General features: G+C 50.7%; 8 protein-coding genes across 8 annotated transcripts; 5 read left to right on the forward strand and 3 right to left on the reverse strand.

Annotated features, from left to right (window-relative positions):
- Positions 1 to 276: 276 nt before the first annotated feature.
- Positions 277 to 6285, forward strand: CPAR01_12325 (GPI mannosyltransferase; the record flags this gene model as incomplete). The annotated part of the gene is made up of 3 exons (XM_060496582.1): positions 277 to 743; positions 836 to 6164; positions 6223 to 6285. The coding sequence occupies 3 exons, from the start codon at positions 277 to 279 to the stop codon at positions 6283 to 6285; spliced, it is 5859 nt and encodes a 1952-aa protein (XP_060344115.1).
- An 825-nt stretch (positions 6286 to 7110) lies between these two features.
- On the forward strand, positions 7111 to 7431 carry CPAR01_12326 (uncharacterized protein; the record flags this gene model as incomplete). Its single annotated transcript, XM_060496583.1, has 2 exons — positions 7111 to 7257; positions 7324 to 7431. 2 exons carry the CDS (start codon positions 7111 to 7113, stop codon positions 7429 to 7431), a joined length of 255 nt encoding a protein of 84 aa, XP_060344116.1.
- Positions 7432 to 8139: 708 nt separating this feature from the next.
- On the forward strand, positions 8140 to 10001 carry CPAR01_12327 (uncharacterized protein; the record flags this gene model as incomplete). The annotated part of the gene is made up of 3 exons (XM_060496584.1): positions 8140 to 8797; positions 8859 to 8924; positions 8983 to 10001. Coding segments are annotated over 3 exons (1743 nt in total), but the record flags the coding sequence as incomplete, so codon positions are not given.
- A 1147-nt stretch (positions 10002 to 11148) lies between these two features.
- CPAR01_12328 (uncharacterized protein) lies at positions 11149 to 12888 on the forward strand (the record flags this gene model as incomplete). Its single annotated transcript, XM_060496585.1, has 4 exons — positions 11149 to 11438; positions 11509 to 11592; positions 11655 to 11838; positions 11902 to 12888. 4 exons carry the CDS (start codon positions 11149 to 11151, stop codon positions 12886 to 12888), a joined length of 1545 nt encoding a protein of 514 aa, XP_060344118.1.
- Positions 12889 to 13492: 604 nt separating this feature from the next.
- On the reverse strand, positions 13493 to 14786 carry CPAR01_12329 (cytochrome P-450; the record flags this gene model as incomplete). Its single annotated transcript, XM_060496586.1, has 2 exons — positions 13493 to 14656; positions 14712 to 14786. 2 exons carry the CDS (start codon positions 14784 to 14786, stop codon positions 13493 to 13495), a joined length of 1239 nt encoding a protein of 412 aa, XP_060344119.1.
- A 356-nt stretch (positions 14787 to 15142) lies between these two features.
- CPAR01_12330 (L-ascorbate oxidase) lies at positions 15143 to 17068 on the reverse strand (the record flags this gene model as incomplete). Its single annotated transcript, XM_060496587.1, has 3 exons — positions 15143 to 15334; positions 15399 to 15665; positions 15725 to 17068. 3 exons carry the CDS (start codon positions 17066 to 17068, stop codon positions 15143 to 15145), a joined length of 1803 nt encoding a protein of 600 aa, XP_060344120.1.
- Positions 17069 to 20335: 3267 nt separating this feature from the next.
- Positions 20336 to 21721, forward strand: CPAR01_12331 (uncharacterized protein; the record flags this gene model as incomplete). Its single annotated transcript, XM_060496588.1, has 1 exon — positions 20336 to 21721. The coding sequence occupies one exon, from the start codon at positions 20336 to 20338 to the stop codon at positions 21719 to 21721; it is 1386 nt and encodes a 461-aa protein (XP_060344121.1).
- Positions 21722 to 22287: 566 nt separating this feature from the next.
- On the reverse strand, positions 22288 to 22553 carry CPAR01_12332 (uncharacterized protein; the record flags this gene model as incomplete). The annotated part of the gene is made up of 2 exons (XM_060496589.1): positions 22288 to 22335; positions 22398 to 22553. 2 exons carry the CDS (start codon positions 22551 to 22553, stop codon positions 22288 to 22290), a joined length of 204 nt encoding a protein of 67 aa, XP_060344122.1.
- Positions 22554 to 23792: the final 1239 nt, after the last annotated feature.

The raw sequence follows: 23792 nt of genomic DNA on the forward strand, positions 1-23792 counted from the left end.
CGTCGCCTTGCCTCCAATCTCGTGCTGTACCCCCCCGGATCAACGCACGCCCCGCGACCGACGACACCACCCGACCTCCCGTCCGCTGACGCCCCCAGCTGCATTGCATCTCGCCTGCCTGTGGTGTGGGAGCGGGAGAGCTTGATTCCTGCTGCACCTGTGCGACCATCCCCATTGTTGCTACCCCTCCGCTCGGTCGCTCATCGATAGAGTCGCAAAACACCTCCCACCCATCTTCCCAACGTCCAGTGTCCTCGACACGACGCCATCGCCGCCATGGACGAGACACCGGGGCCGCAACCCTCCAACCATGCCGCTGCCTTGTCTGCTGCCTCTACCGCACACTACCTGTCCAGCCACTTCGCCTCCGTCGATACAATCTCAAGATCAAACTCCCCCGGTCCGCCCTACACAAAGAACGACGAGGACGACAAGAAGCGATACCGCCCCCGCACATTTAGCTACTTCAATCACCTGCCCTTTCCTGTCGAAGAGGAATCACAGCGCGATGCTGCTCTGGCCGGTATTCTCAAGCACCTATACATCGCCATCAAGGCTGAAGACTTTAGCCCCGGTGCTTTGCACTGGACAAGAGAGCTCACAGGGTGGCTGAATCTCAAGTTCGAGATGACGCGAGAGCTTCGCTCAACCTTGGCCAAGCTCTACTATCACCTGTGCCTCGCCCCAGGCCTTGAGCCAAGTACTGCCGACCGCTTCTTGCGCATGGTTGTCATCTTGACGAGGTGCGCTGCTACTCCCTACCCTTCCTCTCAATCAACCCTGCTTCTTCTTCGTCCTACCAGACTAGCCGCTGACCATTACTTCTCTCGTACAGAAAGTACCACTACCTCAAACCCGTCGATGACCTTCTACTCGATTGGCGCCCCTTATGGCGCGAGATCAAGGCCCTGGTGCTCCCCTCAGAGGTGGCTTCACACCAGACAAACAGGCGCCGCTCCCAAAAGCAGTTGTGGAAGCTATGCCTCCATGCTCAGACATACTTCGATCCCAAGGACCGCAAAGAAATGCTCGACGAGTTCCTGCCCTACTTTAGCACCTCAGATGTCTCCAACGCCTATATTGTCGTCGGAACCATCAACGCACTACTTCCCACCGATGCTGCCCCCGAAAACGTGCCGTGCTCCCAGCCGCAAGAGTTCATGCCCACACTATTCCACCTGTGGTCTTTGATCTCGAGATCCAAGAGCTTCGATGTCTTCTTCATTGACCTCTACTCTCGCATGGCAAGAGACTTTTTGCAAGCCTCCAATACATCATTCGATGCCCACGGCATCTTTACTAGGGAACAGTCTGATTGGATTTTTACGGCTATTCTTCGCTTGACAGAGATTCCGGTCGGCCAGTCCAACTCACCATACTCGACTCTCGACTACTCGTCAGGCTTGGGCCTGTATCTCGAGAAGGACAAGAAGAAATACCCCACGGCTTACATGATTGCCCGGTGGATTGTCTACTCCTTGTCGCCCAAGTGCTTGGAGCAAGAAAGCTCCATTCTGGCGAGTCTCGAGGGCCTTTTAGAGGCCATCGACACCTTCTACCACCCCTCCAACGTGGGATCATGGACCACCTTTTTGGGACAGTTTACAGTATACCTAACAGATATCTTTGTGTCTCGTTGGAACCGCGAAAAGAGCGGCGAACTAGATACGCCAGAGGATCGCAAGATCACTCCCGCCTTGAAGCAACGATTCGTGTCTGCGCTCAAGGAGGTCACATACATGGGACTGTTCTCCAAGAGTAACAGAGTTGCGCATTACTATTACGCGTCGCTTCAAGGATTGGCATACCTCGAGCCCAATCTCATCCTACCTGGAGCTTTGCAGCGATTTTACCCAAGTTTGCAGGGTCTCGTTGAAGTACACCGGACAACGTCAAGTCTGAACGGCCTGCAAATGATTGCCAACGTCATGTCCAAGACCAAAGGCTTCCGCTGCCACATTACTGCTCTTCTGGCTCTTGCCCTTCCTGGTATTGATGCCAACGACTTGGGCAAGACGCAGTACACATTGAACTTCTTCCAAAGTGTCGCCTATAGCATTCCCATGGTGCCTCTCGTCAAGGACGGCGATTATGTCCACGACACCAGCCTGGCCATGCAATGGGTTCAGGGTGAGATGGAGCGCATGGAGCGTGAGGGCCAGGATATCAAACTGGACTACGAAACTGAACTTACCGATGAGGATGAAGCAAACGTCCTTAGATCATCAACAGCGGGACTCGGCGAGTTCGTCATCGCCCTCTTGGGCAAAGTCTTTACACTGTTGGAGAATCTGCCCGATGCGTCCCATATCCGGGGGGGCACGCCGGAAGACAATGTTATTAACGCGTTGCCGGCAGCTCTCTCACCTCTCTTCGCATCGCTGTCCCCTGAGCTTTTCGACACGGCACTCGAGAAGCTCGCCTCCTTCGTTTCGACCCATGTCGTCCATCAGGCCAGAGACGCCATGGCCTGGATTCTCAACGCCCTCTGCAAGGTGAACCCGGAAAAGACTCTCAAGGTCTTCATTCCCATGCTCATTGTCAATATTCGAAATGAGATTGACTTCAATCATGCTGCATCAGACCGAAGCAGCGGTACTGACTACTTGCCGAGAGATCGCGCTCTCGTTTGGCACGTAAGCATGCTGGGTATGGCTGTTGTGCATGTTGGTAATGAGGTTTTGAAGTATCAGACCGAGCTCCATGACATCGCCAAATACATGCAAGAGAAGTGCCGTGGTTTGCCCACCATTCACATTTCCAACTACATTCACCACCTGCTATTGAACTTGACACACACCTATCCCATCGACACCGCTTTGTATGAGCCCGACATCATTAAGCGCGGACTCGACGTCACCGACTGGGGAAAGACAACCTCTCCGGCTGACCTCACAATCAAGTGGCATCGTCCTTCGGCCGGAGAAGTACAGTTTGCCCTGGAGCTGTTCGATTCTCAGACCAAAGCAGCTACAAAGAAGCTGGATCTCTTAATGAGCGAAAAGCCCCCAGTTAGCCGAACGGGAAAGAACAAGGAGTGGTCCGATGAGGTCTCCCGATTGTTCCAACAAATCAGGTTGGTGATCTCGGGAGTGGCAACATTGTTCGATGCGCACCGCGCCTCCGGCGAGAGCCCGAATGGTCATTCCAGTGTCGACGGCGAAGGCGACACGGAAATGAACGACGATGATCCTCTTGCCGAGGCGGCCGAGGACGAGGAAACGCGACCTCAATACCGCTATGATGCTGGATATCTCCTCACTATCGAAGATCCTGCCTATCACAAGCTGCATGAGCTAAGAGAAGACGTCGGACAGCTGCTATGCCGGAGTCACGAATTCCTCAACCAAAACCAAGAAGACGATGTCTCTTGCTTCACGACGCTATATGCGGCCTATCGAACCTGGATTACCGACGTCGGCATCGAGCGGTCAGCCCATCCACTCGAAAGACACCTTCGCCTCTACAAATCCGACATCTCTGCATTTAAGATCAGTGGCCTTCGCAAGGTTTACCCAAGACCGTTGCTGATCAAGCGAGCGGATGCATATCAACTTCTACGTGTCAAACACAACGCATCGGCGCGACAGAAGAGCGACCTGGATAAACAACTCTTGCTTAATCTCGCCCAGTCGTCTGTTTCGCCTTACGCTGATGTCAGGCGTGTCGCACAAAGCGCCCTCGACTCATCTCTCAAGGCCCTGATTGGCGGTCGGCCTCTTGTGATTCCAATTCTTCTAGACAGACTCCGGGTGGCTCTGGACGACGTTGATCACGATCGCATCAAGGGCGCCATGTATACCCTATTCTTCACCAGCTTATTGAGGACGATGGTCAAGGACTGGAGATTTGCTCCGGACGCGCTCAAGCTATACCTTCGTGCCGGGAACATCGATAAGCCCAGCATCCAGCAACTCAACGCGACGGCTCTCTTCCCTCTGCTGGACTTTGGCAAGCCCTTTGAGCGTATGATCATCGTCAACCAAGACTTTGTCGAGAAGATTCGACCTTCAGACGACTGCTCCAAAGCTATCGATAGCCGTCACAACTTCATTGTTCAACGTCGAGAGCGTGTCGAGAAGAAGAAGCTTGCGCTAGGCTTGGAGTTGACCGAAATGGCCAGAGCAGCTCACTGGAAGATTGCGTCTCGATGCGCAATCTTTGCCAGCAACATGTGCTTGCGCTTCGATACGGTCGCGCCCCCTGAGTTCATCGCTTTGGTGACGCAGGGTATCAACGACACTCATCCTGGCTTGCGGTCCAGCTACATGGCTGCATTTACCAGCGTTTTCGAAGCTGTAGAGATGCGTGCAGCTTATGACCACACCTACCGCAATTACCTGCTTGAGAAGGAAAAGGACCGGAACAAGATCATGATTGAGGTCCCCAAAGGCGATGCAGCTTTCACGCAGAAGTACCTGGACGCTTTCGCCGGCAGTCCCGAGACCGCAGAGTACATGGTCGATTCCGATCATCCTGGATGGTTGGTTTGGGGCAAGAAGTTCCTCGCATCCCGTGCGAAACCTATGCCTTTCACCGACTACGACGATACGGAGACAGCTGTCCGAAAGCAGATCGGCCAACTGATCACGAAGGAGTGGCTGAAGACCTGTTTCGAGTACCTCAAGCAGGAACCTCGCGATGCGAACGCTGATAGATTCCGTATGGGCAATGTGTACATGCTGATGCACGTGTTTGATCTCATGCACTATGGGGGCACAGCGATCAAGCTCGATGACGTCAAAGAACTCACCATTGAAGTCTATGGCGATGGTAGCGACAAGCACCAGCACCGTGCTACGGCAGAGATCATTGCGGCGCTTCTCTGCGGATCGAGCGATGATCCGCCCGAGTTCCGCGATAAAGTATGGGGATTTGCCGCGCCTCTGATGCTGAAGGTACTTAACGAGGACCTTACACCCGAGAACTTGCAGTACTGGGTCTCATGCTTGCATCTTACGGTTGACCCGAAAGATCCGCGTAGGTCGCACGAGCTTGTTGATGCACTGAGTTCTTTCCGGCTGGACATGTCTTCCAATGCGGCCTTCAAGGAGTCAAGCAAGGTCCAGGTACTAGAATTCATCATCACGGACTCAGGCTGGCATTTCCGCCACGAGAAACCTATCCTCGCAGATTTCCTCTCGCACATTGATCACCCCTACAAGACAGTGAGAGAAGCCATGGGCCGTGTCATTGCCACCATCTATCGAACCCGCTATCACGAATCTTTCGAGAATGTCGACAAGTTGCTAGAAGCCAATAAGTCGGCTTCATCTCTCGGTCTTCGCCCATACGAGGCAAGCAAGGAGTTTTCTGAGACTGTGCTCGAGATCTTCGATCGTCTCGAGAAGTGGCGGCATGAGCGTACTCCCGGTCAACAGACACCTTCGTCCTACACCAGTGGTTCAAAGACTGTCTTGACATGGCTTGACAGTACGTTGTCATCACAGGAATGCACCCAGTTGATGCCGTTCTTCCCCGAGCCTTTCATGGAACAGCTTCTACACATGATGGACGTCAAGGAGGATCCCGAGCTTATGAGGCTCGCCTACCACGTTTACCGTCATCTACCGAACATTCCTTTCAGAATTGGTGAAGATGGGGCTTTCATTGATGCACTGGTCCGCATCGGCAAGTCTGCCACGAGCTGGCACCAGCGGCTGCGATCCATGGTCAACATGCAAGTGATTTACTTCCGTCGCCTATTCCTTATTGAAAAGAAGCAACGGGACATCCTGTTCAACGCCGTCAGCGATATGCTCGCCGACCCTCAACTCGAAGTCCGGTCTTGTGCCTCGGCCACCTTGGCCGGCATGATTCGATGCTCGCCAAAGCAAATTCGCGATCCCACCATTGATCTCCTCAAGAAACGCTTCGAAAACGAACTTCGGCTCAATCCGATGCCCAAGAGGAAGCTCCCGGGAACGGAGACTCCCGTCGATAACAACAAGCAGATTGTGCGTCGTCACGCCGCTGTACTGGGTCTCGGTGCCCTCATCGAGGCCTTCCCCTACGCGACGCCGCCGCCGTCCTGGATGCCGGAGGTGCTCCAAATCCTTGCTACCCGTGCTGCCAGTGACCCTGGCGTGGTTGGTAAGGCTACCAAATCAATCCTATCCGACTTCAAGAAGACAAGACAAGATAGCTGGAGTGTGGATCAAAAGGTACAGTCCATCATTTTACCCCGTTCCTCGTGTTGGACATCGGCTCACATTTCAACAGTACTTCACATCAGAACAGCTTGAGGATTTGGAAGGTGTGCTTTGGAAGAGCTATTTCGCATAGTCGTCGCGACATGGCTCAAGTATGCAACGTGCATGCGTGTGTTGGTTCAGTTTAGGACATGGGCAATCATAAAAGGCATAGTGACGGAATGATATCCACCCAGGGAAGCGGGATTGCATGGCCCTGATAGACGGGCCTAGGATAAACAGTGTGCTTGTAGACTTTTGTAGTTCACATCCATCCTTTGATCGTACATATTGACTACCTCGACCTGTTTGGCTTCGGAAGCTATTCAATGAGTTGCTTCAGTGAGAGCTTTTGCAGTCGTGTCGCAGGGCCTTCACCAGCTGGATACCGTGTACGAATGCCTCGAGTCACGACATCTGTCGGGAGACTAAACTTTATTTTGAGCACGTTTAATGCGACGAACTCAGCCTAAGCGACGCGGCGTTCTGGAACACTCTGACACGCCTTGTTCCAAGGGTCTTAATTGTAGAACCTAAATCGTTCTTCAGCATTGCGATGTGAGGAATGGCGCGCGGTAGCAGGGACAGGATGCTCGCTGTCGCCGTTTCGGAGTCTCAGGCCCTGACATCTGAGACGTCCCGATGGGGCGGTTCACCGTCCTCGCGCATGACTGACTCGAGGTCAGGCCTGGGCTTGACTTCAGCTAGTCAGCTAGTCGCCTTACATCGCCTTGACCTTTTTGTGGCATGGAAAGGTGTATATAAACTGGACGAACCACGTTGTCATGTTCTGGGCTTGTTCGTCTTAATTGTTAAATCATCACAGCTTGTGCAACGTATAAACTTCACCATACCATCCAGCCGTAAGCCTATCAAGAACACTACATACCCATTCATCCCACCAAACGAAACCGCCAAGATGAAGACCACAGTCGCAACACTCGTTCTCTTCGTGACCATGGGTCTGAGCGCCAAGACGACCTCCCTTTGCCGAGACGTAGGCAACAAGGTGATTGAGGACAATGGAGTATGTTCTACGGCCGGAGGCGCTCCTCTTGGCAAGGGAGTAAGTTGACCCTAAAGATACCATGAACTTCTCTCAAGGGATAATGACGTACTGACGAGGCAAAAGATTTGTTGTTTTGACCAGTCCAACGCTCTCGTTAAGTCGAGGTTCGATATTGCGTGTGATGATAAGTTGGGCACGGTTCAGTCTACTGGGGAGGCTTGCGAGGCCTAGGTGGTGTGAGGCGGAATCATTTGGTCATTTTGAGTCATCTAGCATTGCCTAGCGTCATTATAGCGAGTCGATTGTCAATAAATGCCTGCATTCGAGGGTTCGGAACTTGTGAACTCGTGGTTCATCGTCCCAGTGCCAGAGAGTTAGCTGCTGTACACATGTGTACTGGCGGTCTTCTCTCCAGTCTGGGAATTTACCTAAGGGTTCAACCAGGGTACTCTAATATCAAGCGCTGAACGGAAGAGCTTAACTGGGCTTTCAGAAAGCGATTCCGGCCGTTGTAGATTTGAAGTTCGGTGCTAATACCTTCACCTACCTTACCTTGAGCCACATGCTGTGGACAACTAGACGGTGCCAAGGCCTGTTATCAACGCATCGAGGAGTGGCGATATCGACACAGAGGCCGCGAGCCCAGGATCACAAGCAGTCAAATTCCTTAAGAGCACCATCGCTGCACGACACATGTAAACATCTTAATGTCGTTTTTCATACTTCTTGGTAGCTGTTCATCGGGTTTGCTGGGGATTCACATCGGATGAGTCTAGACTACAGCCTGCGGGGATAAGACGGAGACGACACACGACAATGGCACGTCGAATGCATTGCGCCATCTGAACTATCTTTTGCGTTTGACGTGGAGGGGTTCTGGCGCAATTGGGACCAGAGAGAGGGTACTTGCCTTGTCGGAGACGTTTAAGTGTACGAAGGCACAAGATATTCAATGCTGATGCGTTGCTTCGTGACATTGAAGCTGGAAAATATATCCTTGCCGGCTACTGCAGCCTGCTAAAGATTCCTCGTCCCAGTATGAAAGCGTTCACTGCATTTATGGCCGTGAGTGGTCTTGTGCCATCAATAGCAGCTGACTGGCAATTTCGCTCCCGACCTGACCTCGCTCCTCCGAGGCTTAACACCACCATCCCAGCTCGAGACTCGGTAGAAGAGGGGTACATTTTCGTCGCCCCCTATGCCGGCTTTGAGGATGGCAACAGCGGACCGAATCAACCTGGAGCTTACATCTTCCGTGATGACGGGGAACTCGTATGGTCTAGTATTGGCTACTACGCCGGCTGGGTTGCCAACTTTCGCCCTGATACTTGGAACGGGAAACAATATCTACGCGGTTTCCAAGGCCTCCTTGATGGGCATCACGGGCGCATGTTTGGATATCATACTCTTATAGGTTCTGATTACGAAGTTGCCAAGGTGGTGCGAGTCGGGTCGCACAAGTTGGTTTCGGGCCATGAGTTCCGCCTGGTCGATGGTAAGACGGCTTTGATAGAGACACCTATCCCTAGGCCCGTATCTCTCAAGCCATGGGGAGGAAGTCAAGAACAGAACTGGATCATTTCGGGTGGATTTCAAGGTATGTTGCTCATGTGTTCTCGAACTCGGCGGAGGTGTTCGAAGGCTGATTGGGATGACAGAGATTGACATTGAGACGGGCGAGGTCGTATTCGAATGGGAAAGTCTTGACCACGTTGACCCGAAGTGTAAGTCATCAGACAGACAGCATGAATCTTGCGAAAATTCCCATTTAACGCCTCATAGACAGCGCATTCGCGCTTGACTTTGGCGAAGGCCTCCCAGGAGGCGGTAAAACCGAGGCTGATGGTTGGAATTACTTCCACGTCAACAGTGTTGACAAAGATGATGAGGGCAACTACCTTGTCTCAGCACGCAACACCGCGGCCGTTTTCAAGATCAATGGCACAAACGGCGAAATCATCTGGCAACTTGGGGGGTTCCACGGAGGTTCTTCCTTTACCCTTCCCAAGGAAGATGTCTTTGGCTACCAGCATCACGCACGGTTCCGCAGTCGCTCGGCTGATGGAACTATCGAGGTAATTTCGCTCTTTGATAACGGCGCACACTCTGCATCGGTCAAGACGAACCCATTCTCGCGCGGCCGGATCTACCAACTCAACCACACCGACGGCACAGCTAAAGCTCTGAAAACATACGACGCTCCGGATGGATTATCGGCCCGTACCCAAGGAAACTTACAGTTGCTTTCCAATGGAAATGCTTTCATCAACTGGGGCCAAGCGGGCGCGGTAACGGAGTACAGCAATGATGGTGACGTCTTGTTTCACGCCTACCTCGACTCAAATCCCGAGGGTCACTTGGTCCAAAGTTATCGCGGATTCCGATTCAATTGGACGGGCACGCCCACAGAGGAGCCGGCTATAGTTGCCTTTAGAGGTAAGGGCTCTGTCGTCAACGTATACGTGTCGTGGAATGGAGATACTGAAGCAGCATCGTGGCGATTCTCCTCTAGGAGTGCGGCGAAGAAGAGCCTTCGCCTACTAGGAGAAACCAAACGAGACGGCTTTGAAACACACTTTCAATTCTCGAGGGTTGGTGATGAAGAAGACTCGTTGGTTTTCGCTCAAGCTCTCAGTGACAGGGACAAGGTCCTCAGGCAGACTCGGGAAATAACGATCTCAAGGAATGAGTTACGGTCCCTCCTTTATCGGTTCAGTGGTCAGAGGAGCTTTGAGCTTGTCTTCCAAGGTCTTTCAAAGCGAGTTAGAGTACATCCGATAGAGGCTGAATGCCATCGATGACGGCAAACACGGCCAGACTTGATGTTTACCGGCAGATCAGTTGCCAAGAATGATTCTTGCAACTCTTTCGTTGCATGAGAGAAAGCAAAAGGTGACTACCCATTTGATTTAGAAACGTAAAGATCAAGCATGCATTTTTGCTACTAATGGCATCTCCTCCCGCCAAGGCATTGGCGAAAACAACGTATCATGTCGGGTTTTCAAGTGCGGTCCGAGTCGATTGCGATGTTCTTGGTCCAAACATCTCTCGTGTAAATGAGTGGAGATCAGGATTTAGATCCATGAGGGTTTGGACTGCGGCTCTACTGGGCGTGGTCATCATACAGCAGCCAAGTCGTGCTTTCAGCCAGATTCTCGTCCAAATCAGGCGGTTCGGTCAACTCCCGACTACCAAGAGGTCTTGGTTTCTTGGACATCTTGGCTTGCCAAACCAACCCAGTCCTCTAATCAAGCCAGTATCGTGAAAACATGTCTATACACCCCACAATAGGCCCATCACTTGCCAGTTTCTCGTCTTCGTTTAGCATCAGACCTTGTCACATTACCCGAATCTTCCCGAAATATCTCGGGGCCAAGAAAGTTCAGCCGGAGGCCGGCTCACGTATCGAGAACTAAAGACCTTCATATTGATCTTGGGGACTTCGTGTGAGATGCATGCCGAGTGGCCAAGCCTATTTCGACTTCACCGCGGAGACTCCACCGTGATAAGCCGCTATCTTGCATGATCCCCTGCCTGCTTCTTGTTGATAGCAATCATTGCCGTGGGCCTCCGAGACACAGATTTGGATGATAACACACGCAAATCTGTAATTTCGTTGAAGGAGGGGGGGGGGGGGGACTATCGAGTCCTTTGCCTGAACGTTCACCTATGGGTTCTCTGGACCTGGGGGAGACCCGCCAGAAATCAGCTTGACTGGAGTATGGAGGCGGGGTCTGGGGAAGCTCCATTCTGGATGGCGGAGAAGCATGGGGAAGTGAAGCACAATATGGACATCGGAGATAGGCCCTAATAACCAAATTACGGCAGCTCAACGAGTATAAATCTAACAGTGAGGGACTCCGAAATATAAAGAGAGGCGTCTCCCCTAACCTTTCATCGATACTGTCTGCGCTATACAGCTGTTACTCATCGAGATCATTCATAATCATGGCCAATGAAGAGAGGTCCACAGCCCAGTCAGGCATCGGCACGCCCCCTCCCATTGGAAACGACAACGCCGCTACGGATCATGTCACCAAGAACCCCTCTCTAATGGAGGCTAACGAATCCAATGGTAAAGGCGACCTTCTACCTACCCCCGAAGAACAGATCGAGGCTCTTGGTATCGCCAACTGGCGTGATCTCGAAAAGCAGGTCGTCAAGCGTCTTGACATGACCCTCATGCCATGCTTATGGGTACTCTATCTTTTCAACTATCTAGACCGAGCTTCTATTGCGTAAGTCACTGCCTAAATGAGATGAGAAAGGCCAGTCTGTACTTTTGCTGATTCAACGTAACCGCTTCAGACAAGCTCGCCTTAGTAGCCTGGATGAAGATCTCAATCTTGAAGGCTACCAGTACGGGACTGCAGTATCGATTCTTAGTGTCGGGTGAGCGAATCAACCATTAATTCTACTTTCGTTCATGTCGACCTCTGACTTTGGAATGAAAGATACGTCCTCGGTCAAATACCGTCCAATATGATCATTGGAAAAGTGCGACCCAGTCTCTATCTTTGCTGTATGGCTTTGGTCTGGTCTAGTGTCTCGGCAGCAACCTGTGGAGTCAAGAATTACCAGGGACTCATTGCCGTCAGATTCTTCCTCGGCGTGGTCGAAGCACCTCTGTTCCCAGGTGTACGTTATAACCCAAAATCCGTCCACCTTCGTCCCTTAAGCATTCTTCTAACAGGTCTCTAGGCTATCTACGTCATGTCTTGCTGGTACACCCGAAAGGAAATGGCGTTGCGCTGCGCACTATTGTACACTGGCCAAACACTTGCTTTCTGCACCGCTGGTCTCATTGCAGCAGCCGTATTTGGAACCTTGGAAGGCAAGTATGGCTTGGCAGGCTGGCAATGGCTGTTCATCGTTTTGGCGTCAACTGGTGCAGGCCTTGCCATGATTGCTCTCTTCATTCTCCCAGATTACCCCGATTCCAATACTGGTAGCGCCCGCTGGTCTATGACGGAGGACATGCGCAAATTGGCTGCTGCTCGCATCCTTGCCGATCGTGTGTCAACTTCGGAAGCCACAGCTGGCGTTTGGGCTGGCCTGAAGATGAGCATTTTCGACTACAAAATGTGGCTGCTTGTCGGCATGAACATCGGAATCTCAGCTGCATATGGTTTCTCAAACTTCTTCCCATCCATCGTACGGGGATTTGGCTACAACAACACAATTACTCTAGTTCTTACTGCTCCGCCTTATATCTTTGCGGCTCTTGGTTCTCTCGTGAACGCATGGCACTCTGATCGGCAGAAGGAGCGCGGGTACCATTTTGCCGGCCCCATAGCTTTTGGTTGTATCGGCTACATCATATGCCTGGCTACCGAGAGCAAGACAGCACGATACGCTGCTTCTTTTGTGTATGTTGGGGGCATGTACTTTGCAAACCCCCTCATATCAACATGGACATCCAACACCATGGGTAGGACGCCAGAGAAGCGAGCCATCTCCGTCGCACTAGTCAACGTGCTTGGTCAGATTGGTAACCTGATCGCTCCCTACTTCTTCGTTGACTCGGATGAGCCGCGCTACCGGCTTGCCTTCATCATGATGATGGTTATGGGCCTGATTGCGTGTACGAGTGCCATAAGCCTGAAGTTCTACCTTTACAAAGCGAATCAGAGATTGTACCGGGAGGCCGTTCGCAACGGAAGCGTGTATAATCCTTACGTTATGTAAGAAGAGGACGTGGTTGTCACACTTACATATGTCACGAGAGTTTCGCGGAGAGATAGCTTTGCATAACGTCTGACCTCAAATACCGAGATATTCACAGGTCCAATGCTGATAATAGCACACACGACAAATGAGTGACTAATGCAATACTTCGCTCCCTTCTCCTCTCTATTTCTGCCAAGTCGTCAAGCCACGGTCAATGACTATGTGCTATTGTCTGTCCTTGCACCTAACCAGTAAAGGCACTTTCTGCCAGATCAGGTACGTCTTTTGTCTCAAAGTCCATTTCTTTGATTCCTCCGTCAGTTCTAGATCAAAATTCCAAATCAACTTGGCGAATATTATGCGCAGCTCTGCATAGGCCATGCTAGGGAACATGGTTAGAAAGCACATGGGACGAAAGTAATGCTGTCTTACCTCTTGCCTATACAGTTTCTAGGACCATAAGAAAACGGCTGACTCGCAGACTTATCGTCGTTGGCAAACATACATATGTCGCTCTTTTCTAGCCATCGCTCTGGAATGAACTCCCTTGAATTAGTCCAATTCTGTTCCGAGTGACCAGCGGAAAGCTGATGAACGCCAACTGCCGTCTACAATAAGAATGTTAGCGGCTTGCTTCTATCACCTTCATGGACAATTCGTCGCGGATCAGACTCACGCCCCCAGGAACCCATTTCCCATCAATCTCCTCACCGCTTCCAGGCACAAATCTCGGCAGAGCGCTTGGGCTGGGGGGATATATCCTCAGCCCTTCTTCGATGACTGCCTTAAGATACTTCAACTCCCCTGTCGATGCCATTGAGATCTCATCTTCGGTCTGGAATGCGGTTCTGATCTCTTCCGATAGTGCCGTGTACGTCTTTGGATTGCTACACAAGTAGAAGGTGATGCCAGAAAGTGCAGTAGCTGTCGTGCCACTGCCTGCGACAATGAAAGCTGACGCCATCCTGACCAGATCGGCATTGCTGAAGTCAGCTTGTGGGTTTTTTAAGATGTAACTCATAAAATCTCTTTTGTTATCGGATTGTTGAAGTCGGCGTTTGACTTTGCCGGCAGTCAACTCGCCATGTCTCTTCAGAGCCAGCTTTTGGGCCTTTGGGGCGAGCCATTCTAGCCAGGCTTCAAGTCCATAGTAGATAGCGAACTGGTATCGGACAATTCCCTGCGCTCGAGCACCAATGACTTGCAACCATGGTTGGGATGCATCGTCTAGACACCCAGCCGCCTGTCCAAATGCCAGGTCGCTAATGATGTCAAAGGCAGCAAGGCTAAACCATTTGACCATGTCCTGAGGAGCTCCGTTCTCGCTAGAGAATCGTAGTTGTTTCATCAATTTCCCTGCGTAAAGCTGGAGGATATCCTCCTGCTCTCTTAGTGCACGGTCGCTGAAGGCTGGCAAAACTGCCTTACGAAGTCGAGAGTGAGGCTCCTGCTCGGCCGTCACGATGCCGCCATTGCGAATCGCTGGGTTAGTCACACTAGGCCCAGCGATCCCCCTTCCGTCAAAACATTTCGCAAACTCTGGTGACCTCTGACCATATATCTTTTTCCAGGCCGTAGAACTCGTGTAAGACAGCTCATCAGGTGCAATTCTGACAACTGAGCCATACTTTTCGTGGAGCTCGCGGATTTTCCAAGCGAGGTTGCCCTGAAGGTTGACAATGTTCCACGGTAGTCGAGAAGCGGCCCAAAGTCGAGGCCCAGGGTAGCGGCTTAAAGGATGGAAATAAATGTTATAGATGGTTCGAGATGCAACAAAAGCTAAAAACTACGCACTGTCAACAAATGCAAGAATGCAGCAGTAGAAGTCCTGGTCAACTAACAAAAAAGCTGATAAGGAGTAGTACCAGCCCAATATGGGAGGCGCAGAGCGCATCGTAACCGTGGATCAATTGCATGAAGGCTTTCTCTCGTAGAGGAAGAGATATCTCCCTTTCAGTTGAGAACCAATGTTAACTGACACTGAATGCAATAGTCCCTTGGCATTGCCAAGACTCGTGGCACAGGAATGCTTTTTATTCTCACCATCAAAAAGCTGTTATGGTACATCATGAGTCAGGAGACACTTTCAGCTGAACGAACAGTGAGGCTGCCTTGTAGAACGTGGGCGGCTCCTGGGTTTTGATTCATTGCATAAACCATAATCATCCCTGCAGTGGGTCCGCAACTATTGGCTTCATTGTGGTTTTGGTGACGATTACGGACACAACAGTTGCAATACATTAAATCTAACAATTATCTCAGTCTATGGGTATCATTTTTCCTCATCTTCCTCAAAGAAGTGCACGACTGATGGTGCGAAAGTGGCGTTGCCATTAACGTTTCCTCCGTACTGCAAATATCCAGCCGCATCAACAGCGGGAATGCCGGTAATGTCTTGGTAATCTCCCATGACCCAAACACTCTGCATGCCCATAACCATGTGTTGCAAAATATGACAGTGAATCTAGGCTTTGGTCAGCTCATGTCTAGCAAGTCTTGTGGAAATGAAGCAGACTTGCCATCCATACACCGGCGTCCTCCACACGCAGACGCCAGCCTCTCCACCCGGAAACATCGCCAGACTTTGTCTTCTCGCCATATCGATAAAGGTTTGTTGTGTCTCGCTTGACTGGATTGTAGTTCTTCAGCCGCTCCTCGTTCTCGGTGCTATTGTAAGTTCCATTTCCACTGCCAATGTCCCAGTAATGTCCGCCATGAGCATGAAAGGGATGGAAGTCGAGGCCACCATTGCCATTGACCAGTGATCCAGTGTTGTGCCAAATAATCTCGAGAACCTTGGATCATGTCAACTCAATATTCTATTGAGTGAAACAGAACAGCATCAAACACTCACCTCGCCCATCTTTGCCGGCCATGTCAACGTAATCGGATCCCAGCCGTTGTTGTTCATGGCGGCAGTGTAGTTCGGAATGGCAGACGGCCCGTTCTCGTAGATGTTGATCAGGTAGGGCTGGTCTCCCGCATAAGGCGTCGAAGTCTCGTTCCATTGCAGTCCGTTGAGCTGCCAAAGGGTAGTCTGGGTCGCGAGTTGACGATTGTCGATGTGAATTTGCCGAGTTACTTCGCTAGCCTGGGGGAAATTGTTTGGTACCAACGGTTCCAAGGCATACTCTGCCCATTCATACGTCTTGTTAGAAAGTGTCAGAGGAGGAGTGACTGGAGCTGTTGTAATCTGCGGTTGTGCCTTGGAGTATCGTAGTACGCCATAGCCCTGGTACACCTTCGGACGGTCTTTGGTCTCCAACTGAATAAGGTAGTCGGTTTTCCCGTTTAACTCTGCCTCGGTCTTAGTCTTGAAGATGACATCAAAACGCTGACCCGAAGTCAATTGCATGAACTTCTCAGTGTGAGGTTTGGTATAGTGACCATCAGCTTCGATGATGGTAAAGTTGTCATGATCCACGATGCCTACTTGCACCATGGACAATGCCGTAGCACCAATGAAGCGCATGCGATAAGTTTTTCCAGGCTCCACGTCGATGACTGGTAGCTTGCAGTTTCCATTTCCGGCAGTCTCCCCAACAGAGACTCCGACGCCGTTGATGAGGACCGCATTCGTTTCGCCAGACCAGGTGAAAGGTGTTGCCACGAGACCCTTCTCGATAACGGTGTCCGTTTTGTTGAAGTAGTCGGTGAGGAAGACAATCCTCTCCTCATCATATGCATAGGGGGGCTCGGCCTTGTCCTCAATGATCAGTGGGCCAGAAGCTGTCATAGCTTGGAAGCCGACATGAGAATGGTAGAAGTAGGTACCGGATTCGGATCGTAGGGGGTAGACCTCGTAGTCGAAGAAATGATCAGGTGGAATAGGCCACTGGGTGGCGGATGGGCTACCATCAGAGAAAGGTGCCATGCGCATGCTCAAACCATGCCAGTGGATGGTTGCATTATGGTCTGGCATATCGTTGTAGACTCTGATCCAACTTCTTCGCCCAGGCTTGAGTCTGAGCGTCGGCCCGAACAATGTGCCATTGATCAGGGCCGACATTCTTGTCTGGCAACCAATTGAGACGTTTTCGTAAGTCATTTTCAACACAAAGTCCGGCGTAAAGCTGGCACCATGCTTCTGTCGACCTCCATAGTGACCTGGGGGCCCGTGATCCGACTTGCGCGGGCCCCAAGCAGAGACCTGCGTAAGCAGGGCAAAGAAACAAAGTACCGAAACGAACGACTGCATCATGGTCAATGAACGCACAGAGGAAAGAGGAGGGTGTGGGAGCCGAGTACGTCGAGCAGAATCTGGCAAAGGGCCTCACTTTAGATGTATGCTCACGAACCCCCTTACTCGGCGCCCTGTCTCAGAGCAAAGATGAGGGAATGCCATCATTGAGTTAGCCTTCTGCGCTACCCATTCCAACATCACCGTGGGCATTCGTAGCCCCTCTTCGTTCATTCCACTAATAAAGTTACCGTTGCGTTCACCCGCCGAAGCGTTGGCTTCGTTCCTCGTCGGCGGTACACGCACACGTTGTCGGCACTGCAGGTCAAGCGGCCCTGTGCCGGTTTAGCCCCGCGATGCAAACCTAAAATGTGATTGTTTCCAATCGGAACTCCCTAGTGCTGCGAATGCGAAGAGAGTGGGCTTGAGTAGCGTTGTTGGCTTTGGAATAGACTTTGGTTGATCCTTGTACTTATTTCAAATTCCAATTAAGCCTGTTTCTTTGTTTGATGGTTGTTCCCGAAAGTCCGTCTCGAAGCTATGTTCTGCATTCGGCCACCTCGTGTCCGGAGTTCTCGGACTTGAAGTCAAGGGTCTCTTGAGATCTGCGGGCGCTTATTAGATTAGCGTCCGCCCTAGCAGGCCAGCTCACCTGCAACTGCACGCCAAAGGGATTCAACAAGTCCTATAAGGTTTGATTCGACTACGGCGTAGGCCGACCCCAGATTAGGTTCAAATGAAGAGTACCAAAAAATCACATATCAAGAGTCATGCTCGCTTGCTAACCTCTGTCATAATCCGACAAAAGTCGATGATCATTTTGACACATCGCCTTCGCCGACGTTGGAAAGCACCTAGCGTCTCTGGCTCTGGATTGAGGTGGATAATTCTGAATATTTACGGGAATATGCAGTTGGCCATACTTTCATCTGACTCGAGTGAGCGCGGAGACTCCAACAATATTACAAGCCACCCGGAATCAATCTTGCCTAATACGATGGAACTCGTCGAGAATACTAGGGAATTGCATTCGATCAGAGATGACTTCGACGAGCCGAATCACGGATCCTTCTTGATCAAGGGTTTACACCTTGCCATGTACTTCGAATTGCCTGCCGAGAGGGGAGAATTGACAAAGAGGATAGAATGGACAGCTGCAAAGTGGCCACTTCCATACTTAGTTGGCTGAAGACAACTTTGAGGAAGAGGTGAGAATACGGCATGCATGCATTCCTGATAACAGACATGCCTCAATTTCACCAACCCTTCCTAAACCCCCAGCTGTTAGATAAGCAGTCGGCACCACAAATCTATGCAAAGGGGAGCCGAGCCTGCTCGGTGGAAAAGTGATGTTACCAAATAGCAGCCGGCTATCAGAAGGTTCCACGGCTCAAGACTGAAAGTATCATTTTAATCCACAATTTGATGCAATATGTGTTAGTTTCCTGTTGAGTCAAGGTCGCCTAATTGGGCCTTGAGGGATCCAGCCAACCTAGTGACCTTGTCAACGGGCCTCTACACATCGGAAAGCGATTCATGACGCACTTGAATCTCGAATTACACAAATATGTATGCAACAGACCATCCTCGCAAGTACTTAATAGATTACCGTGTGGCTCAGGAATCTGACTTGAAAAACACGCACATTGTGGTTAAAAGAGGTCGATCCCATTCATGAACTCTCGGATGTGGAAAGTTTCAATAATGCCAGGAGGTTAACTGGAGACAGAAAGGGTCTGTGACCATTCTGAAATAGACAACTACGCTACTTCAGTCACATAACCTCTCAGGAATCTGCTCTAGTATAGTACAATGGACTTTGGCTGATAGAAAGCTTTACATGAAGACGTATTTACAAGAACCAATGATGACATGTTAGGATATGGCAGTATCTTGTTCATACTGCCACACTTGGAGAAGTATATCAGCCTGCACAAGTTGACTGAGGAGTGAGCAGTGTCTCCCTACGTGTTAGCTGGTCTCAACGTCTGCGGTCTCTTGGTCTTAAACGCTAAGAGTGTGGTTGTAAGCCTACTATAAATTAACGACAGGACTTTGACAGTATTCACAATAGTGAGGCTTATGTAATAAATATGGGTTGGAAGATTGATTTTAGCTTCGCCTATGTTTTCAAGGCGAAGGCGGTGAGAATTTACCGATCTCAAGATCTCAAATCTGTTCAGGCAGTACCTGGACAGTTTGGCAACCGCTTAGTAATGAAGTACTGTGAATGGTGCCGTTCAGGCGCTCGCGCCTCGCGTTTAGTGCAATGTGTCCGAGAACACGACGTTAGCGCCTCGCCACCTCACATTTCGGGAGGAATACTACGCAAAGATGCAGAGACCCGCTGTATTGGCGTGAAAGCGAAAATCACACTGCTCCAAATGTCAAGTGATGGTTTTCTGAAGAGAATGTGGTCCGATTCAAAGCTACCTTATGGAGTATCAAGTGAGAGCGTCCGCTTTGAGATGCGGGAGCAGCCGCGTCACTAGCGAGAACTTTGTCAAATGTAGCATGAACACTAGGAACAAGCTGTCCGTATATCGCAACGGCCTTTTCAGGGTAGAAGCAGGTATCAAGGGTCCGGTGGCGTATTACGTAGGAAGATTACTCACAGCGCCGTTCGTAACACCGAGTCGCCAAAGGAGCTCAAGGTATCCCGAGCGCAAGCCCGAAAGATCACCAGTGCCAAGATCTTAGTCTTCATGTCCAAGTTGGGCTACTGATCTCTGTAAGCATTGTCGCCTCGCGTCTTTCCCACCAATACGCGAGCTTTGGTACCCGGATAACACCTCATGTGCAAGTTGGATAACGCTACGCGCAGCGGCTCAACTGGAATATCAATTAGCCATAAGCACTCTTAAGCTTGTGATTGGATGCTTAGTTGCCCAACCGTTATATCAAGTTGCAAGGGGCCCCTCGGTTCCACGTAGCGGCTGTTCTGGCACTTCACGATGAGTGTCTCAGTCGGGGGAATACGCCTTCAACCATGAACAATCACTCCGTGTCTTTGCTCGGTCGCCAAGCCTGGTCAGCAAATGTATCCATACGTGCTTTCAACAACCAACCAAAATCTTCAATCGTCGTTCAGTCCATCCCCACGCGTTGCGAATGGTCCATATTTGTTACTACACGATGCATGGTTTCCATTCATGCTTCATAAGCAAATGGTGACATCGTGAATGATCATAGACTTATGAGCACGTATTTATAAGAGGCCCAAGAGCCATCTGTTCCTGGTTGCGAAGTTTTTCCAGGTACAAGTGATCAATCACATTTTACGCGATGACGGTCAACAAATCAAAAGTCACTCAACATGCTTCAGAAAGCAATCCTCTCATTCTCATGGCGGCCTTCCCCGGAGAAGGTCATACCAACCCGCTCCTTGTCATCGCAGCATACCTCGTCAAGAAGGGTTACGAAGTTGTGTTTGTTACAACTGAAGACTTCCGGAACAAAGTTGAAGAGGCGGGCGCCGAGTGGGTTCCTACCAACAGCCCTATGACCAACACGACCTACCAAGCCCTCCGCGAAGCAGCTTCTTTGCCGATTGGTCCGGAGCGGTTCGCTGCGCAGATCAAAGCTGTTTTCTTGGAGACACTTCCTCCACGAACGCTAAAGATGGAGGAGGTTCTTTCCCAATTACAAGCACGGAATCCAGACCGCCAGATCATTGTTGTCGAAGACATTTTCAACTGGTCGCTCTTTCCTTTCAGACATGGCCGTCCTCTGCCTCAAGGCTTCAATACGGCGCCCAAGTCTATTGGCATCGGTGTGGCAGCTTTTATGATGGAAAGTCAAGACACGGGACCAGTCTCGCTTGGCTTGCCCGCTGACGCCACCGACTCAGGGCGTCAGCGCAATGCGGTTCTCCAACAGTTGGTTGAGCGAGGCCCAATGAAACCTATGATCGATTCGTGGCAGCAGGCCATGAAGGATACTGGGTGTACGGCCATCCTAAAGACAAACATTTTCCGTTCATGCTACACGGCGCATGACTGTACGTTGCAGCTTTGCTCTCCCAGCCTTGAATACAACATTTCGGACTTACCACCATCTGTGGAATTCGCAGGTGTCTTGCCTCGTAAGTCCGCTGCTCCAAGCTTTCAGTATCCTTCATGGTGGTCAGAGGTCAAGAGAGCTCAGAAAGACAATCAATACCGGCATGTGGTCTTCGTCTCCCAAGGTACTGTCAATATGGATTACTCCGAACTCGTTCTTCCAACAATCGAAGCCTTCTCTGAAACTGAAGACATCCTCGTTGTTGCAACCTTGGGTGGCCGTGGCGCTCAACTCCCTCATGGCTTTGTCGTTCCCTCGAACGCTAGGGTCGTGGACTATATGCCTTACGACATTATGCTTGAGTATACCGATGTATTTGTCTCCAACGGGGGATATGGCGCCTTAACACATGCTGTGAGGAACGGTGTTCCCATTGTACTAGCAGGAGAAAGCGAGGAGAAGATTGAAGTTACTATGCGGGCAGTTTACGCTGGCCTTGGCGTCAGTCTATCGACCCAGAGGCCTTCGACAGATCAAATCAGGCTTGGAGTTGACCGTATTTTCCAAGATACCAAGTTCAAAAAGGCGGCAATGAAGCTAAAACATGAGAATGATGGCATGGATGCATTAGCAGCGGTGGAAAGAAAGGTTCGTGCACTCACATTGTGAGGCCCGAAGGAGTCAACCGGTGTACAACGTGACTTTCTCAGCTTTACCATTCAGAACAAAGATCCCCTCCACTTGATACAATCTATTATACTATCCGCAAACTCCTCTTCTCTTCTCAATAACAGCAATTAGCACGCCTTCTATCATGCCGAATTGATTGTCAGCCATATCGCCTTCAGCTATGTTGCGCTATATCTCAACACTAGCGACTAGATTTAGCCTCTTGTTTGCCTAGCTGCGTGCATCATTGAACCTTTTTGAAGTTCTGGCCTTGCCTGGTTTTTGCGTTTACGCCAGCTCGTCTTCTTTGAGAATCTCTTATGGTTGTTTTTGTGCTATTGCTAGCTATGCTATTTATACCGAGCCGATGCCTTGTGAAGTATCCCAGCGCACTGCACGCGCAAGCTTTGTCACTCCTTCTGTACATGTAGCACTATGGTGCAATTGCTCTAGATCCAAGCCCATTGCGGCGAGGGTCGGTCATAATACGGGCGCGAAGTTCTACTAGTATCTCGAGATCAGTCACTGTTGGTGTCGCTATTCTTTGTGCAAGACTTACGATGCAGCTAACGGACGCGTGACCCAACTGTGATTCGGAATTTATCCCGTTTCAGCTGGGCCATGATTAGTTTCCTCACGGCAGGTAAAACTCAAAAGCGGCGGATAGAAAATTTACCTGTACTGAGTACTGTCCCGGATAATTCGTGTCCAAGTATTCCTTGAGCTGGCTGGAGCTGACTTGAGATGCAGAAATAATGGCATTCTGGGTGCCATCCTGATTACATTGCCATTGAACCTTGCCGGAAGGTGTACGTCTTTGCTGCCAGGTCATGACGCTTACTCAAATTTGAGGTACGAAATCGACAAGGTGATTGTTCGAGGATCTAGTAGGGCGCGATTGAGAAAGCAGGCAGCCAGACGCCTTGCGCTACAGTCGTCGGAAGCGAAACTCCTATTTTAACCTGGAAATGGCCCGCGAAAAAGAGAATCGGCCGGGTGATCAGAGTGGCAAGAGTCGGCACATTGCTACCAATGAATAGTGATTAGTCACTTAATTGTGAGGTCAAGAGTCGTTCCCATGAGCTCCTCATCGAGGACCTACTCAACTTATGAGGATGTGGTCGTCTAGTCCCTGACCGCCACATCATTGTCACACGGGTCTCACTGGTCATGTTGTCCCACCAGATTCCCGGCCATCAACGCAGACAACCTTGGCTTGTTGATTGGGTATGAGACAAGGGTCGAGGCGGACCACGGGCGACCCAGCCCCTCGCCTTGAGGCTTTGACCGACTGAGCCGCAGTATTAGTGTGTTGTCAATGCATGTTGGTTACACTGCAGGCAATAAAAGCAAGGTTCGCAATCCCTCACTGTCATGGGTGCGCTCCTTACATACAATCTGGTTTGTTCGAACTTCGCTGCCATATCAAATTTCATCAAGTGGGCTGATTATTGGTGCTGCAAGCCATCGAATCCCGTGTCTTGCCGCGACAGTGCAGTGTTGCTCGTTGGAGCATCTTGCGCAGCGCGTTCTCAACAGGCTCATCTGGGGCATCGGAACTTCAAACCTTTCGACTATTCTCATGGTAGGAGTCGGATAATATGAATAATCTTTGAAAGTCCATTCTCATTGATTGCTCTTATGCTTTCTTTCATCTCGATTGAATCCCCAAAAGCATCAACGCCAGTCCCGAAGACTAGTTCGTCTACCCCCTCTAAACTCTTCGAGACACTCCCAAAGATCTAGGTACTCCGCCCATCCAGAACATATAGAAACGAGAGCCACTGCTCTCTTGACAGGTTGGAAAGCTCATCCCTTCCTATCGTATTACTTCCTTGCAGGCGATGTTGAGGCAGCCTGTGGGGGCTGTTGCTCGGCGTGAGGGATGAAGGTGGGCGGTGGGCCGAGGCCTCCTTAGGCATACACTTCGTCGGGCTTTCTCAGATGGAATAAGCAGGCTGTCTGACGGCACGTGTGGAATGCCAACTGCGGTTAAGTGCAAGACACAATAACCAGACCAATCACGATACTGCCCTCATCTTGCTGCGGCTTGTTGAGATCCTGGTGCGCG

The sequence above is a fragment of the Colletotrichum paranaense genome (assembly GCF_030867605.1).
Source record: "Colletotrichum paranaense strain IMI 384185 chromosome Unknown Scaffold_11.1, whole genome shotgun sequence".
Lineage (NCBI taxonomy): Eukaryota > Fungi > Ascomycota > Sordariomycetes > Glomerellales > Glomerellaceae > Colletotrichum > Colletotrichum paranaense.